General features: G+C 36.2%; 1 protein-coding gene across 1 annotated transcript in view; it reads right to left on the bottom strand.

The window, feature by feature from the left end:
- USH2A (usherin) overlaps positions 1-13,312 on the bottom strand; it is a 373,252-nt gene that overhangs the window by 134,556 nt on the left and 225,384 nt on the right. The window contains exons 38-39 of the mRNA XM_031504249.2: positions 5,466-5,616; positions 5,153-5,295 (exon numbers count right to left, since the gene is read on the bottom strand). Of these exons, the coding sequence (XP_031360109.2) occupies positions 5,153-5,295; positions 5,466-5,616 (294 nt within the window). The remainder of the gene's footprint in view (positions 1-5,152; positions 5,296-5,465; positions 5,617-13,312) is intronic.

Here is a 13,312-nt window from a genome sequence, read left to right as displayed (position 1 = left end):
CACGATACTGCTTGGTTGAAAGGGTCACCACAATTATGTAAAACATGAGTATTAACTATAATTGGGATAGTTTGCTAATACAATAAAAAGCTCTGAACATGAAAAAAGTTATGCTCGCAGCAGTAGCTATCACTTTCTAAAGTAAGAATTCATGGATGAAATGACATGAAAAAGATGGTTATAAAATTTTAATGGAATGATAAAAGGCAAAAGTCATCCTCTCAGCTGAATTCTTAAAATCCCTATATATCACAATCAGCTCCTTAACTGTAAAATCAATGTGGAGTATAACATGTTGTCAGTGTGGTTGTCACTAGAGGGAAGACTGCAAAGTATGACAGCTACACAGCTCAGCCTGTCAATGATGAAAATAAAATCATAAAGCTTTTTACATGGATGAAATTGTTTATAGAAGTAACTACTGAAGATGGAACAATGGGCATCTTTGTCCTTAAGATTCTTAGTTCATATTTCAAACCATTTCATTACAGTATTAATACTAGAAGATAGTTTCATTTTGGCAAATGAAATTATCTTTTATGGCAGACTACTTCGCTCATCTATTTCAAAAGTTCAGATTTCATTTAAAATAAAGGCACAAAACTGTCATTAATCTTTCTTAATTCCCTGACTAAAACAATACATTTGTATACTTACTGTGAGACGTGGAAAGCAAGGAGTTATACTCTAATGTTGTATTTTTTGGGAGGAGCCTACATTTACATTTAATATACTAAGACATGTACCTGAACTGATGCCCTTTAAAGCTAATGAGAAATACCTGATTTGCGGGCAAACTCTCTCACTAAGCAGAATAAAAATTCTGTGCCTTTTACTCTTGAATCATTTACTCTTTTTAGAAACACGGACAATGAAATTATATGTATTAACAGAGTGTGGTGTCTTTCATGTACTGCTGACTGTACCCAGCAGAAAACCCAAATTGTGTAGCTCTGGGCATAAGGGACCACAGGAATCTTTTATCACATGAGATCACAGAGCTCAAAAGTCATTAAGCTGTTCATGTAATGACATGCAATCCATATGAACCCCTTCAAATATATATTAAGAGCTGTCTTCAGAGTATTAAGACTTGTTGCTCACTACTGCTCCAAATGTAAATTGGTTCCAGAACTTCAGTTGTACCAGTCAATAAAGTTCTGTAGGCATGCATGGGCAGTTTGCATTATATATATCATATGATCATCTTATCACATGTCCCACTACTACATCAGCTTAATTTGTTCTGTCCTTCTGCTATTCATCCTGTCAGGTATTTCACATTATTTCCCTTCCCTTTGTCACCTTACCATGTTTTGTCTTCTCTTGCTTCCGTTTCCATTTTTCTTTCTTGAGCTCATGTGAACACATTCACATCAACTATTTATGGATTAGTTTATGTGCCTCAACTATATGCACCTAACTTATATAGCTAAAGTAGAAGAGCTGTCTTCTCACACAACAAATGTCATAGGCAGAGAAAGCAAGAGCTTCCAAATGTGGCAAACTGCATTATTTACCCTCTTGTTCTGCAGTACCTATCTTCATTGTCTATGTGAGGAAGATTTAGGAGAATCACAGAATCATAATCACCAATCTTGAGCTGGAAGGGACCCATCAGGATCATCAAAGCACAACTCCTGACTCTGCAGAGGATATTCCCAGGAGTAACACCATGGGCCTGAAAGTGGTGTCCAAACACTTCCTGAACTCTGCCAACCTTGGGCTGTGAACACTACCCTGGGGAGCCTGTTCCTGTGTCCAGCCCCCCTTTGATAGAAGAGCTTTATTCTAATACCCAGCCTAAACCTCTCCTAATATTTAATCTGTGATGAGATCTTCCCACAAACTGAGGCTTTTCATCCTGGAACCAAAGCATGCCAGAGAAGCACACCATAGCACTCCCTATGACAGAAATAATGCTTCCCTGATTTGACAAGAAGTAGCTCAGCTGATATATTACAGGAGTTCTCTTTTTTTAATTTCAAATTGCTTTTGTATCTCCAGCAACTTCAGTATGTAATGATTTCCAGTGACTACTGTGTGCTTTTGACCTTACCTACTGTGAAGAAACACTGGGCTGGCCTATAACTTTGTTATGTATAAAAGAGATGGACTTGAAGTCACTTAAGTAAGAAATGAAAAATTGGACTACCTGCTAGGCAGGTAACTTGCAAAATCTTCTTTTCCAGATAGTGCAAGCCAGGAACTTTTAACAGGGCTTTAATAAGAGCTCTCCATATTGGATCCACAGAACCAAAATGTAGCCACGCCAGAGAATAGCTGGTGATGGAGATGTTCTGCTGTGTGCAACTCACTGCATACAGACAGTATGGCTGCAGCCAGGTTCTGGGGTGTTCAAAAGCTAATCAAGTAACAGGAAGCTTTTCTTTAAAGTAGAAATGTTGCTATCTTAGAACTTGTCCAAGTCATGGTGTATTTTCTCAAGCACTAGAAAAAGCACCTTTCTCATTTGGGAGATATCTCTCTGAACAGAAATCACACCATGTGGATTGCTATCAGACAATATTATTTTATCAGACAATATTATTTATTACACCATAGGAAGCCAGGAGCTGCCATTGGGGCAGCTTCAGGTAACTGTAATCAATGTCTTTGCAAATCTGAGACCTCAAAGGCTCCCTGTAGCTAAAGGGAAAACCAGACTTGTATCTCTTTTATTATAACTGGAAGATTTAGCTTTACTTCTGAATACAATGTATGAGATTCTGCTCTCAGTTCAATGGTACATACTGACCTCTCAGTTCAGTGGTCTTTACACTGATTGCAAGAGAGCTATCTGAAATTTACATTCATGTTCCTGAAAGCAAGTTCTAATTCAGAAACTTCATCAATTGTTTCTATCTGTAGATATTCTGGCAGTAAGCAGTCTGATGCTATATTTATCAAGATCACTGGAACAAACATATTTTATTAATGCATGTTTAGCAGGTTTTAAAATATTCATAGTTATGTATACTTTTGTTATCTGGCATGGGCAGGTTACACTTTAAAAAATGCATGGAATCAGTTACTAGTGTCACAATCATGTAAACTGAAGTATTTGAAAATTCTTTACTGCATTTTTTGCACTAAAAAATACCCCAAACCTACTAATCTGTATATTAAGAACTTCCATTGTCAGATACAAAGTATTTTTATGGCAGCATTTGCTAATTTTCCCTTAATTATTCCCAATATCCTCCTATTTTACTACATATTTATCATAAATAAAATATAATACAAAGATATATTGTGAAATCATCAGCTTCTATTACTGGAACTCTACTGACTTTAAAAGTGGATGTGTAGATTCATATCTACTGCTGTCAAGTGTATGTGCACACAGACACACACATGCATATATTTTATGCCTTCAGATACTTTATGCTTTGGTGAGACAAAAAAGGCATATATTTACAGAATAAAATTCAGTAAAAACACATAGATACACATCTAGTTCAACAGAGTAAGAGATACAGAGTAAGAGGTGGGAAATTTCCACTTTTAAATTGTACTTTAAAAAGTCAAAGTCTGTTGGTAAGCAGGGCCAGGAATTCGGTGTACTACTTCAACAAACTGTCAGTATCGGCAGTTTCATAAGAAACATGTTGAAACCTTGACAAAAATACTGCTTAGACCCAATGACAATCATTCAGTTTTAAGCAATTGAGCTGAATATCCTTTCACAGATGGCAGTTCTCCACTATGACACCACAGAGTCCTCTGTCACCACTGAAAGTTGGGTGTTTTTTTTAAATTATGAGGGTTGTTGGATACTGTTGCATCTCCTGTGTGGGTTTTCCACCCTACCCCTAAGTCCTCAAAAGAGAATTTTAAAATTGTACACCTACTACTTAGCACAAAAATAATTTTTATATCAGGAAAAAGTGAGGCCTTTGAAATGTACTTCTTGACCTCCTTGTATGCGAAAAGAAACACTATGTGAACTATCAGACCAGAGCTAAATAATTCTTGCAATTGGAAAAAATAGTTTTAGGAGACTGGTTGCATTTTGACTATGAATGCAGGGAAGTTCAATAGTATCATATTCACTTTTGTACTGAAATAACTGAATCTCAACAAGAATTGCCACAGGTAGATAAAACAGCTCTGGTATCTAAAGACCAAGTTCAAATCTTACGTTTACCTATAGGTAGAATGTTCATAGAAGAATTAATATCTTTGGAGCTTAAATTAATTTATCAGATAAATGCATTTCTGTTGTGAATCATTTGCTCAGCTTCAAAGAAAAAATGCATTAAAATTGTGGGAAAAAAACATTTTCTGCTCAATGTTTTCACAACACAGACAGCTGACCATTTAGAGAAGGGACTACTATCAAGTTGAGTCACCAACACTGAGTATTTGCCAGTGTTAGATATCCTGCTACCTTGTTTAAGAAAGCTAACAGCTCAGTTCCTTAAAAAAATAAAAAAGCTGGAAATTATATGTTTTCTATCTGTATTACAAACAACAAGCTCAAATTTTGTCATACATTTTTGATTACATATTGAATCAGGTACAAAATCCTATCCTGTCAACTAACTGGTCATACCTATACATTGACAGCTGGTTGCTAAATCAGGGGACTGTTGAAAAAATTGTGGGGAGTCTGGAGAACACAGAACTATTAACAATGAAAGTGATGGGATTGACAATGACAATGACAAACCAAATTTCAGATCAGTAGGCCACTACTTTGAATTAACAAAGATCACTGGGAATGAAAAGTTCTGTGGTAGCTTGAGTGTTCTCAACACAGAGATAAGACAACTGTCATATACTATTATCTTCAATTTATATTCTCTGAAATCAGAATCAAGGCCCTGAACATAAAGGAACACCACTTATAAATATGCACTTACCAGTGTATCTTAAACTACATATTGTTGGAGGGACATTTTATACAGAAATAAGATACTGCTTCACAAAATACATATGTAAATATCCATATTTTTAAATTAATATGTAAGACAGCAGATACTTGATCCTTTAGGAATTTTTACTTCAAGTTAATACTAGGGAAGGAAATACATTACTGCTATACAACTGAGTAAGCTAGATAACTTAAAGAAATTAAGTACAATGGCAGTTGGACTATTATTTGTATTTTCTGCTAAAGGGAGCTAAATAAGATCTGACTGCTTACTGTCCTCTGCTGTAGTCATTGAAGTCCAGTTGCTATAAGCATTGCCATAACCATTGGAGGCAACCACTCTCATCTCATACTCAGTGTAAGGCTGCAGGTCTCTGACACAGTGCTCTAAGGAAGCAGTAGGGCTGGGATGCAAACTGCAAAGAAAAACAACACGAGTTACTCCAGCACACATTCCAGCAGGTCAAGAAAGACTAAAGCATTTTGTCTTGTAACAAGACCAGCCACTCTAAAAGTGAGCTGTGTTCAGGGGAAGGGGACTTTTCTTGCTCAGCAGTGGATGGTGGCCTTGCTGCGCTCTGCGTACTCTAAAATGTCACCAGCAGAACGCCGCCGCCGCATCTGGAGTCGGTAGCTGGGCGTGCCTGGGGCGTTGTTGCGAACTGGTGTAGACCAGACAACCTGAAGACTGGTCGGAGTGGCAGATGAAAGCCTTGGAGGCATCACGCCATCTGGAGCTGTTGAAAAACATGGATGAATTAGAGCAGAGAAAACCACGGAGAACATATGCCGTGTGGAAACAGAATGCTCCATATACTGGAAAAACTGTTCCTCAGGATCAACAGTAATGTTAACATGGTCCATTTAGTTTAACATTTTCACTACTGAACAATGCTGATTCTTAATTCTCTTCTTTCCAATACGTGAATATCATCTTGCTAAAAGCAAACCTCCAAACACCAAAAGTAATTCAGAAGCAACATATTTTCTACCACCTGTTCAGATATTATCTACTTCTTCCTGTGCCCAGCTCTGCCACCCTGAGAAGCTACAGAAATGCTCACAGAAATGTTACCCAGCATGAGTAAAATTGATCAGACTTTTTATCATTCGAACACCTTCTCACCCTTACAAATTAATAATAATTTAAAAGGAAAACAGAAGAAATTTTAAGTTAAGAACAACTTTAGGCAGAACTCAAAATAGATTCGCTGAAGTCTCAGTCTGTAGCCCACTGTTTTGTTAAGGAAATTAATTTTTATGAAGTCCAAGGAATTGCAGATCAAAATGTGTCAGTAATGATACCACCAATGACCTTTAACTGCTGCAAATTTCACTGCATGCAGTAAAAAGAACTATGACAATTTACACCTGTGCATTTATGGCTTTGCTTTTTCATTAACAAGAGATCAATCTGTTGAAGAAACTTTCTGTATTTAAACACATCTGTAACTTTTATATACAACACATCTGTAGCAATATCTCTGTAGCTCTTTTCTAGAGTTAAAACACTGGAAAGTTACTGCCTTTGTAATTTAAACTCTTGTATAATAGTTTTGCTTTTCATGGTCCAGTAGTTATAATTTGCTTTTTTTTTTCCTTTGGTCTTTCCAACAGAAATCCTTTTTCATTGCTGTCATTTTCTTCTTGTCTCTATTGCAGAAAACCAGTCTCACAGATCTCAAAGTGTAGCTGTAAGCCTCAGGGCCTAAGTTGTAAGTTTTAAGATGAGCAAACAGTAATTTACAGTAAGCTTTATGATTTTCATTTACCACCTGTGTATGAGGTGGCTACTAAGAGGGGAGAAACAGACTTTGTGGTACACTGTCTGAGTCATTCTCTCCCTGAGACAGGTGAAAGGATGCATCAACTCTGAAAAAGAAAGACATCAGTCACATACAATAGTTTTTATTTATACTGATATATACATTAAAAGATATGTGAACTAGAATCTGATCTTTTTACTCTGATTATACGTACATCTGGGGCACTTCAACATTTTTCATTTCCAGATCTAAACTGTATTACAGGGCAAGGCACAAAACATGTCCTGCTCCAACCTAAGAAACTTATTCCCTTTACATTTCAAGGTCTGTCAGTTCTCATACAAAATTTTTACTCAAAGTTGGCTTCTGGCGTACTGGAGTTATCAGTTACTTCTGATAATTGGCCCCTAGCCCTACATCTCTCCTGGTTGTTTTCAAGACAAGATGAAGTAGAAGAGAACCTCCAGCTTCCCTCATTCCCTTCTGCTCCTCTCTGTCACTGTGAAAAAGAAAACATATAATATGAGGACCTGTGTTTGGATGCTTTCTGCTACTGTTATCTACATCTAGGGAAAAAGGCTCTGGTAAATCTCTAGTAAAGCTGAAAAATCCTCCTGTTTCCAAATCCAGAAAATCTCTGAGACTAACATAATTCATGATCTGCAAATCCCATGCCAACACCTTCAAGGCCTATAAAGAGCTTGTGAGCACTTCACCTCAGAGGGAAGAAGGTGGCTGGCTTAAGTTAAACAGCCCAAATATCCCTCCAGCTGAGCAATCAAAAACAAGTATTTCCACACCAAATGTCTCTGCACAAGACATTCAGTCCCACAGTAAAATGGAGAATACATTTATTTACCTTACATAACACCGTTCTGTTTAGCAGCAACATAAGCAGAGTTGTGTTTAAATTGTGCAACAAAAGGCTTTCAAACTTATGGATGTAAAGCGCAGTACTCACAGATAATAATGTATTATTTTGGCATCCTATATAAGGTGATTCCTGAAGTTGAAGTCAAACTGAGATAGCACAAAACATATGACATAATTAAAAATTTTTAGTTCAGGGTTTTTAAGTGTTTTTCTAAGCTGACACCAGCAGAAAGAATCAATATCCCTTCAAATCTGGGTACTGCTTCATTTGAAACTAAACTGTCTGCAGATTAAAAAACACCAGTTTTTAAAGTTCACACAGAAATTCTACACAGCAAAAAAGGCTACAACTAAAAATGAATCTAATTAGCCGACCTAGTAATTTGGCCAAGAAGTCAAAGTTCACGTTATTGAGGGGATAGTGTGAGGCAACTCACTGAGGAGGCAAAAGTGTTAAATTTATTTGCAGCTCTGTCAGGACACCTTTGTCTTTCATTTACCAATCTGTTAAATGGAGATAATAATACTTATCCTTCTTTGTAAAGCTCTCTGAGATCTACAAAGTAAAAGCTCAGATTAAGCTTTATGTATGTGTAGAGGTGGTTATTACAGCGATACAGGAATGTTCATCAAAAAACAAAGATGTAGCTGTCTAAATGTCAATAACAATTCCACAGTCTGGATGTTATTTTAATGGTGTAGGTAATCTCAGCTAAATGTTCAAATCTCTTCTACCAACAAAAGCACAGCATAGGGAAGGGCAGAAAATTTGGACAAATCTCTACTGTGAAAGTCGCATGACCCTGAGTCTTGTTGCTAGAACAAGCCAAGCCCACTACTTTCAAACCAACATGTTTCAATATACAGCAATTGTATTTACCTGAATGGCTTCCTGTAGCCCACAGAGAATTTCCTCAGCAATGTACTAGTGAGTGTTCTCCAAAGGAATGGGGCAGGGGGGCAGGAGGGTACAGCAAATAAATTGTCAAGTCTCTGCTGAGTCATAATGAGAAAGGTGCTCTATTAAACTAATCACGATTTGCTCATTAAAACAGCAGAGCACTTACCCCCCAAAATGGTAATTCTAATTTGCACACAAAACATCCTCTGACTATTTCAAGCATTCCTCATCACCAAGGTCTTCAGTGTAACATTTCCCCCAGCTTAACCCTTTTTATCCAATCCATATCCCCAAGAGACTCCTCACTACCCAAGTAATAACTGGCAACAAGCAATAATTCTACTGTGAATTTCTCAACAGAAGAGCCATGTATCTATCAGCTTGATGTATCGTCTTTAAGATGTAGTGTTGCTCAAAAATCTCCCCTCGAGCTTTAATATGACCCTCAAGGGGCAAGCACTCCACTTGCAACCTACTGAATCAACATCTAGCCCAGTAAATCCTCACTTAGCAGGGCAGAAAGTCATGCTTTGTATATCAAGAGACTACAAGGCAGAATAAAATATTTAATCAGATGTCAATTCTAATCAAATAATTAATAAACAGTTCCACAAAACAATAAAAACTGAAGACTGTTTCAAGATGACAGTGATATATTGTATTCCAAATATTCAGGTACATGCAGATGGATTGAGAAAGATATGATCCCTTTTCAGCCAGTAATGTGCTAAGCAGCCTTTGAAAAGTGTTTCAACTTTTTGCCTCAAGTCCTTATATATTAAATAACATGTGCAAAAATAGTCATCTTTGTAAGTATTTGTTTATTTTAGGACAGCAATCATTATGTGAAATCATTGTGCTTAAATGTTTATTCCATGTTGAAAGCTTATTTTTTTTCTGAGACGTATTCATTATATTTATTATTAGGATTTATCTGAAATGTAAATTTTCTGAAAGTAGATGACTTTGAGCAAGACTATTAAAAGGTGAACTACTATTAGGACAATAAATTATTATTTAATTATAAAAATTTCACCTTTCATAAGAAGAAGAAAAGCCAGAAGAAAAGCAGAGCTTGATTACATATTTATAAAATCGGTACAAACTCACACCAACTTCGAAGTGACTGTCACCCTTTTTAATAGTGATCAGATATACTGACCCCAATGTATCCGTAATATCTCCACATAGGCATCTAGAAGATTTTGGAGCTATGAATATGTAACTCTATAAGTTGCCACATCTGCATATATAAAATGTTTAGCATTTGTATCTTATCAAAATATATTTCATACATATGGATGCAAATGATAACTGCAGGGATTAACTATAGGGGAGAAGGAAAACAGGCTCTCAAGCATATGTACCAAAGCAGCAAGGAAAAGTTCCTCTCAGACTGACTTTGGATGAGTGTCTTGCTCTGTCATGTCATGACTACTCTTCCTCTTTACCAGTTTCAATTCACAAACCCTGTTTCTTTATCTTATGGTAGTGCTTGTTTAGGTACTCCTGATTAATTTTCTATTTCACGTACCCATACTGAGATCATCTCATTATGGCACTTTTTATGGCAATACATTCTGCACTTCGACATTTGTTCTTCTGATTTTCTCAGGTATACTTGTTATCTAGTGGTTTGCTCAGTCCAAATAATTCCAGTCATTGCACTCCCCATAATTCTCAACTTGAGTATGTGTTTTAGTTTCATTTCAGAGAAAGGCCATGATCCTGGGCCATATGTCATCACTAGAACAGCATGCTAGTTATAAACCTTTATCTCTTGACAAAGCAGATTGCTTTTTTTTTGTTTCTTATCTTCACAGATTCACCGAAGTTTACTCTAGTTTGGTTTTTAACTCTTTCCCCACTATTCTTCCTTCTCAGTATGTACCAAATATAAGAGTTGTTCCTGATTTTTTCATTTAATATATATGTGCAACCACATTATTTCTCCCACTCTTAATGACTAGAGAACGAATAGAACATTTTTGGATTTTCGCTCTAATTTTATAATTTCACTGCTGGTTGTCTTCAGTTACAGCTATAGGTCCACCCAACAATACATATACCAAGGACAATACATCCTTATTCAATGCACATCCTTGCATTGAATCACATTTGGTACACATCCTTGCATTTGGAACACATAATGCGAAATATTCACGGTGGCGCTCTTGCTGTCCCCTCTCTGGCACATTTATCTTCAGAAGAAAGGAAGCTAAGTGTTGGCAAAAAGCAAATTGAGAGATATAAAGAAGTAGCTTAAAGCTTTTGTAAACTTAGAGGAAATCCAAACTTGTTCACACCTTGTGTTAGTGAAATTTTCTTTTCAGAATTATAATATAAATAGGGTACAGAAATATCTTGTTATCTCTTAATAATCTCTCCTGTTTTATACCTCTGCTTTCTGCTGTAATTGTAATTTCTTTTGAAAATAAATGGCTTTGTAAATCTATTCAGAAGACCATTTTAGCATTAATCCTTAATGTTAACTGTATGGCACAATATCATTAAGAAAAATTAAAATGAGGTGTTTGAAAAATATCTAAAATTTCTCGTTCTCTCAGTTGAGTATGTAAGCTCTAACTGGGTTTTTCACTATTTGGTATTCCTAGCTGCAGAGCATAATTTTGGTAAGGCCCTAAAAATCAGCTTGGGCTTTACTCTATGACCTGCAGACCTGAAGTTTAAGACAATTGTTATTTGAAATCCCAAAGCAGGCTTACTTATTCTTCATTAATAGTGTTCCAGAAAAAAAAAAAAAAAAAAAAAAAACACCAAAAAAACAAACAAACAAAAAAAAAACCAAACAAAAACCAAAACCATCAAAACCAAAAATCAAAACAATCAGACCTTCCCCTCCTTTTAATGAACTTTTCTTCATGTATAATCTCAACACCTGCAACCTGGGCATGGGTCTCAAGTGGAAATATGTGTAAGGGATGCTTCTTTCCTGAATGCTACATTTCACTGTGGTCAACACTATAAAAACATCCTATAGATTTGTCACCTCACCTTTCCATAAGAAGTAACCTGGTTTCTTCCCCATGTTAGGTGGAAGTTTGTCCATTTTACTCAGCAAGAAATTTACTAAACTCTAAAAGCTATAAAAGAATGACAATAAGCAATTAGCTGAATGATTAATGATTTTAATACCTGTAGTAAGGACATTGGCTAGAATTTATAACTGTATAGTAAAACTAATTATTCAAAAGCACTGTTCAAAAGGATGGCAAGCCAGTAACTGCCATATAACAAAATTATTTTTTAAAAAAATACTGTGAAGAAAAACCATAAGAAACGGTTTTACAAAATCAGGCAGAAACTGCAATCAAACAAACAGCTCTTGCTGATTAACTGTGACTCTGGCTACTGGAAAATGAAATATCTCTGTAAAACAGCTTTAAGAAACTATCAGATCTGCCTGTTTTAACCTAAGGGAACAGATGTGGCAAGAGCAGTGGGAATAAGACCCTATCATCATGCAACAACTTCAGCTTCCTGCATGAAGTAGCTTTAGAAATTAAGTTCAGGATGTTTTTTGGGATTGCAATAATTATTGTTATTATTGGACTTTTAGCAGTTTTGAGTTAGATTAGTTTGCTTTTTCAAAGGAAAAAGATGAAAGAATTTGACATCATCTTCAACATCTTACAGCGTTCTTTATAATTAGTATCTGGCATCAGAGAGATATAACCAGAGGCAGGCATGGTACCTTCCACACTCGTGGAAACATCTCTGGTGATTGCTGGTGAGGAGACTCTTGGCTAAATTAAAATCTCTATCTTAATGTTGATGCCGAATTTCAGAGTACTGCAGGGTGGCTTTTATGTTTGTAGCTTCTTGTTTGAAACTAAACAGTTCTTAGATAGTTCTGGAAATCCAGAGACTCCTCAAAAGCAACGAAAAAAACCTCAAATTTTAACACTCATGGTTGGGAAAAGCCCAGGGAAGGAAGTTTAAACCTATGTAGTTAAAAGAACAGTAAGGATAGACACATTAGAATCTTCAGCTTTGCAGAAGTTTTGCAAAGACAGAGGTTTCCCAGGATACACAGAAATGTGTGTCCTGGTAAAAAAGGATACACAGCAATGGGATTAAACTTCTGCAAAAAAAGTTTTCAAATCTCTATCAGACTAAACAAATTCTTACTGAAAATGAGATAACTTACGATTTTGAGGAAAGAAGATGGCATGAGCTGATTTCCCAGTTAATTATTTTTCAGCCTAATAATTCTTTAAATGGAGAATCTAACATTGTATAAGAAGATAAAGATAAAAGAAAAAGGAAAAGGCACAGAGGTGGTGATGTTACAAGAAGCATATGCATTGTTCTGAAGCATAATCTCTTAAAAATTAATTTTGAATATTGATTCATTCTGCGACTGAAGGAAAAAGGATAATGCCAGATATTCAAAACCAGAAAGCACCATTCTACTTGTACAAGTGGATATGGCTTCAGCAGATGATTATTAGCTATACTGGGTTGCCAAGCATTGGAACAGACTGCCTGAGTCTGGAGGCATTTAAAAGGTGTGCAGGTGTGTTGCTTAGGTATGGGCATTCTCATTTCAGTCAGAGAGAAAAGGATTTCTGCCAGTCTAAGCCTCGGAAATAGTCTGAGAGGAATGTAATCAATTTATTATCTCTCTTTCTGTTCATATTGTTTATAAATATGCTCTACTACCGTGTGGTATTCATAGTGCACCAATGGTGTGAAAGGTTTTTACTTTGAGACCAATCATGTTTCACCTTAGCAATCCTGGTTAGAAAAGAGGAATGTTAGTTGTTAATAAAGCTAATTCTTTGCCTTCTGAACTTGGAGTAATTTTATTCCCATCCCTGCCTCAACAGTGACACTTAGGGACACAGATTAGTGGTGGATCTGGTCATG

Source organism: Lonchura striata, chromosome 3 (assembly GCF_046129695.1).
Source record: "Lonchura striata isolate bLonStr1 chromosome 3, bLonStr1.mat, whole genome shotgun sequence".
NCBI classification, from domain to species: domain Eukaryota; kingdom Metazoa; phylum Chordata; class Aves; order Passeriformes; family Estrildidae; genus Lonchura; species Lonchura striata.
The sequence above is the reverse complement of the archived record's forward strand: the minus strand, read 5'-3'. Positions and strand labels throughout refer to the sequence as shown.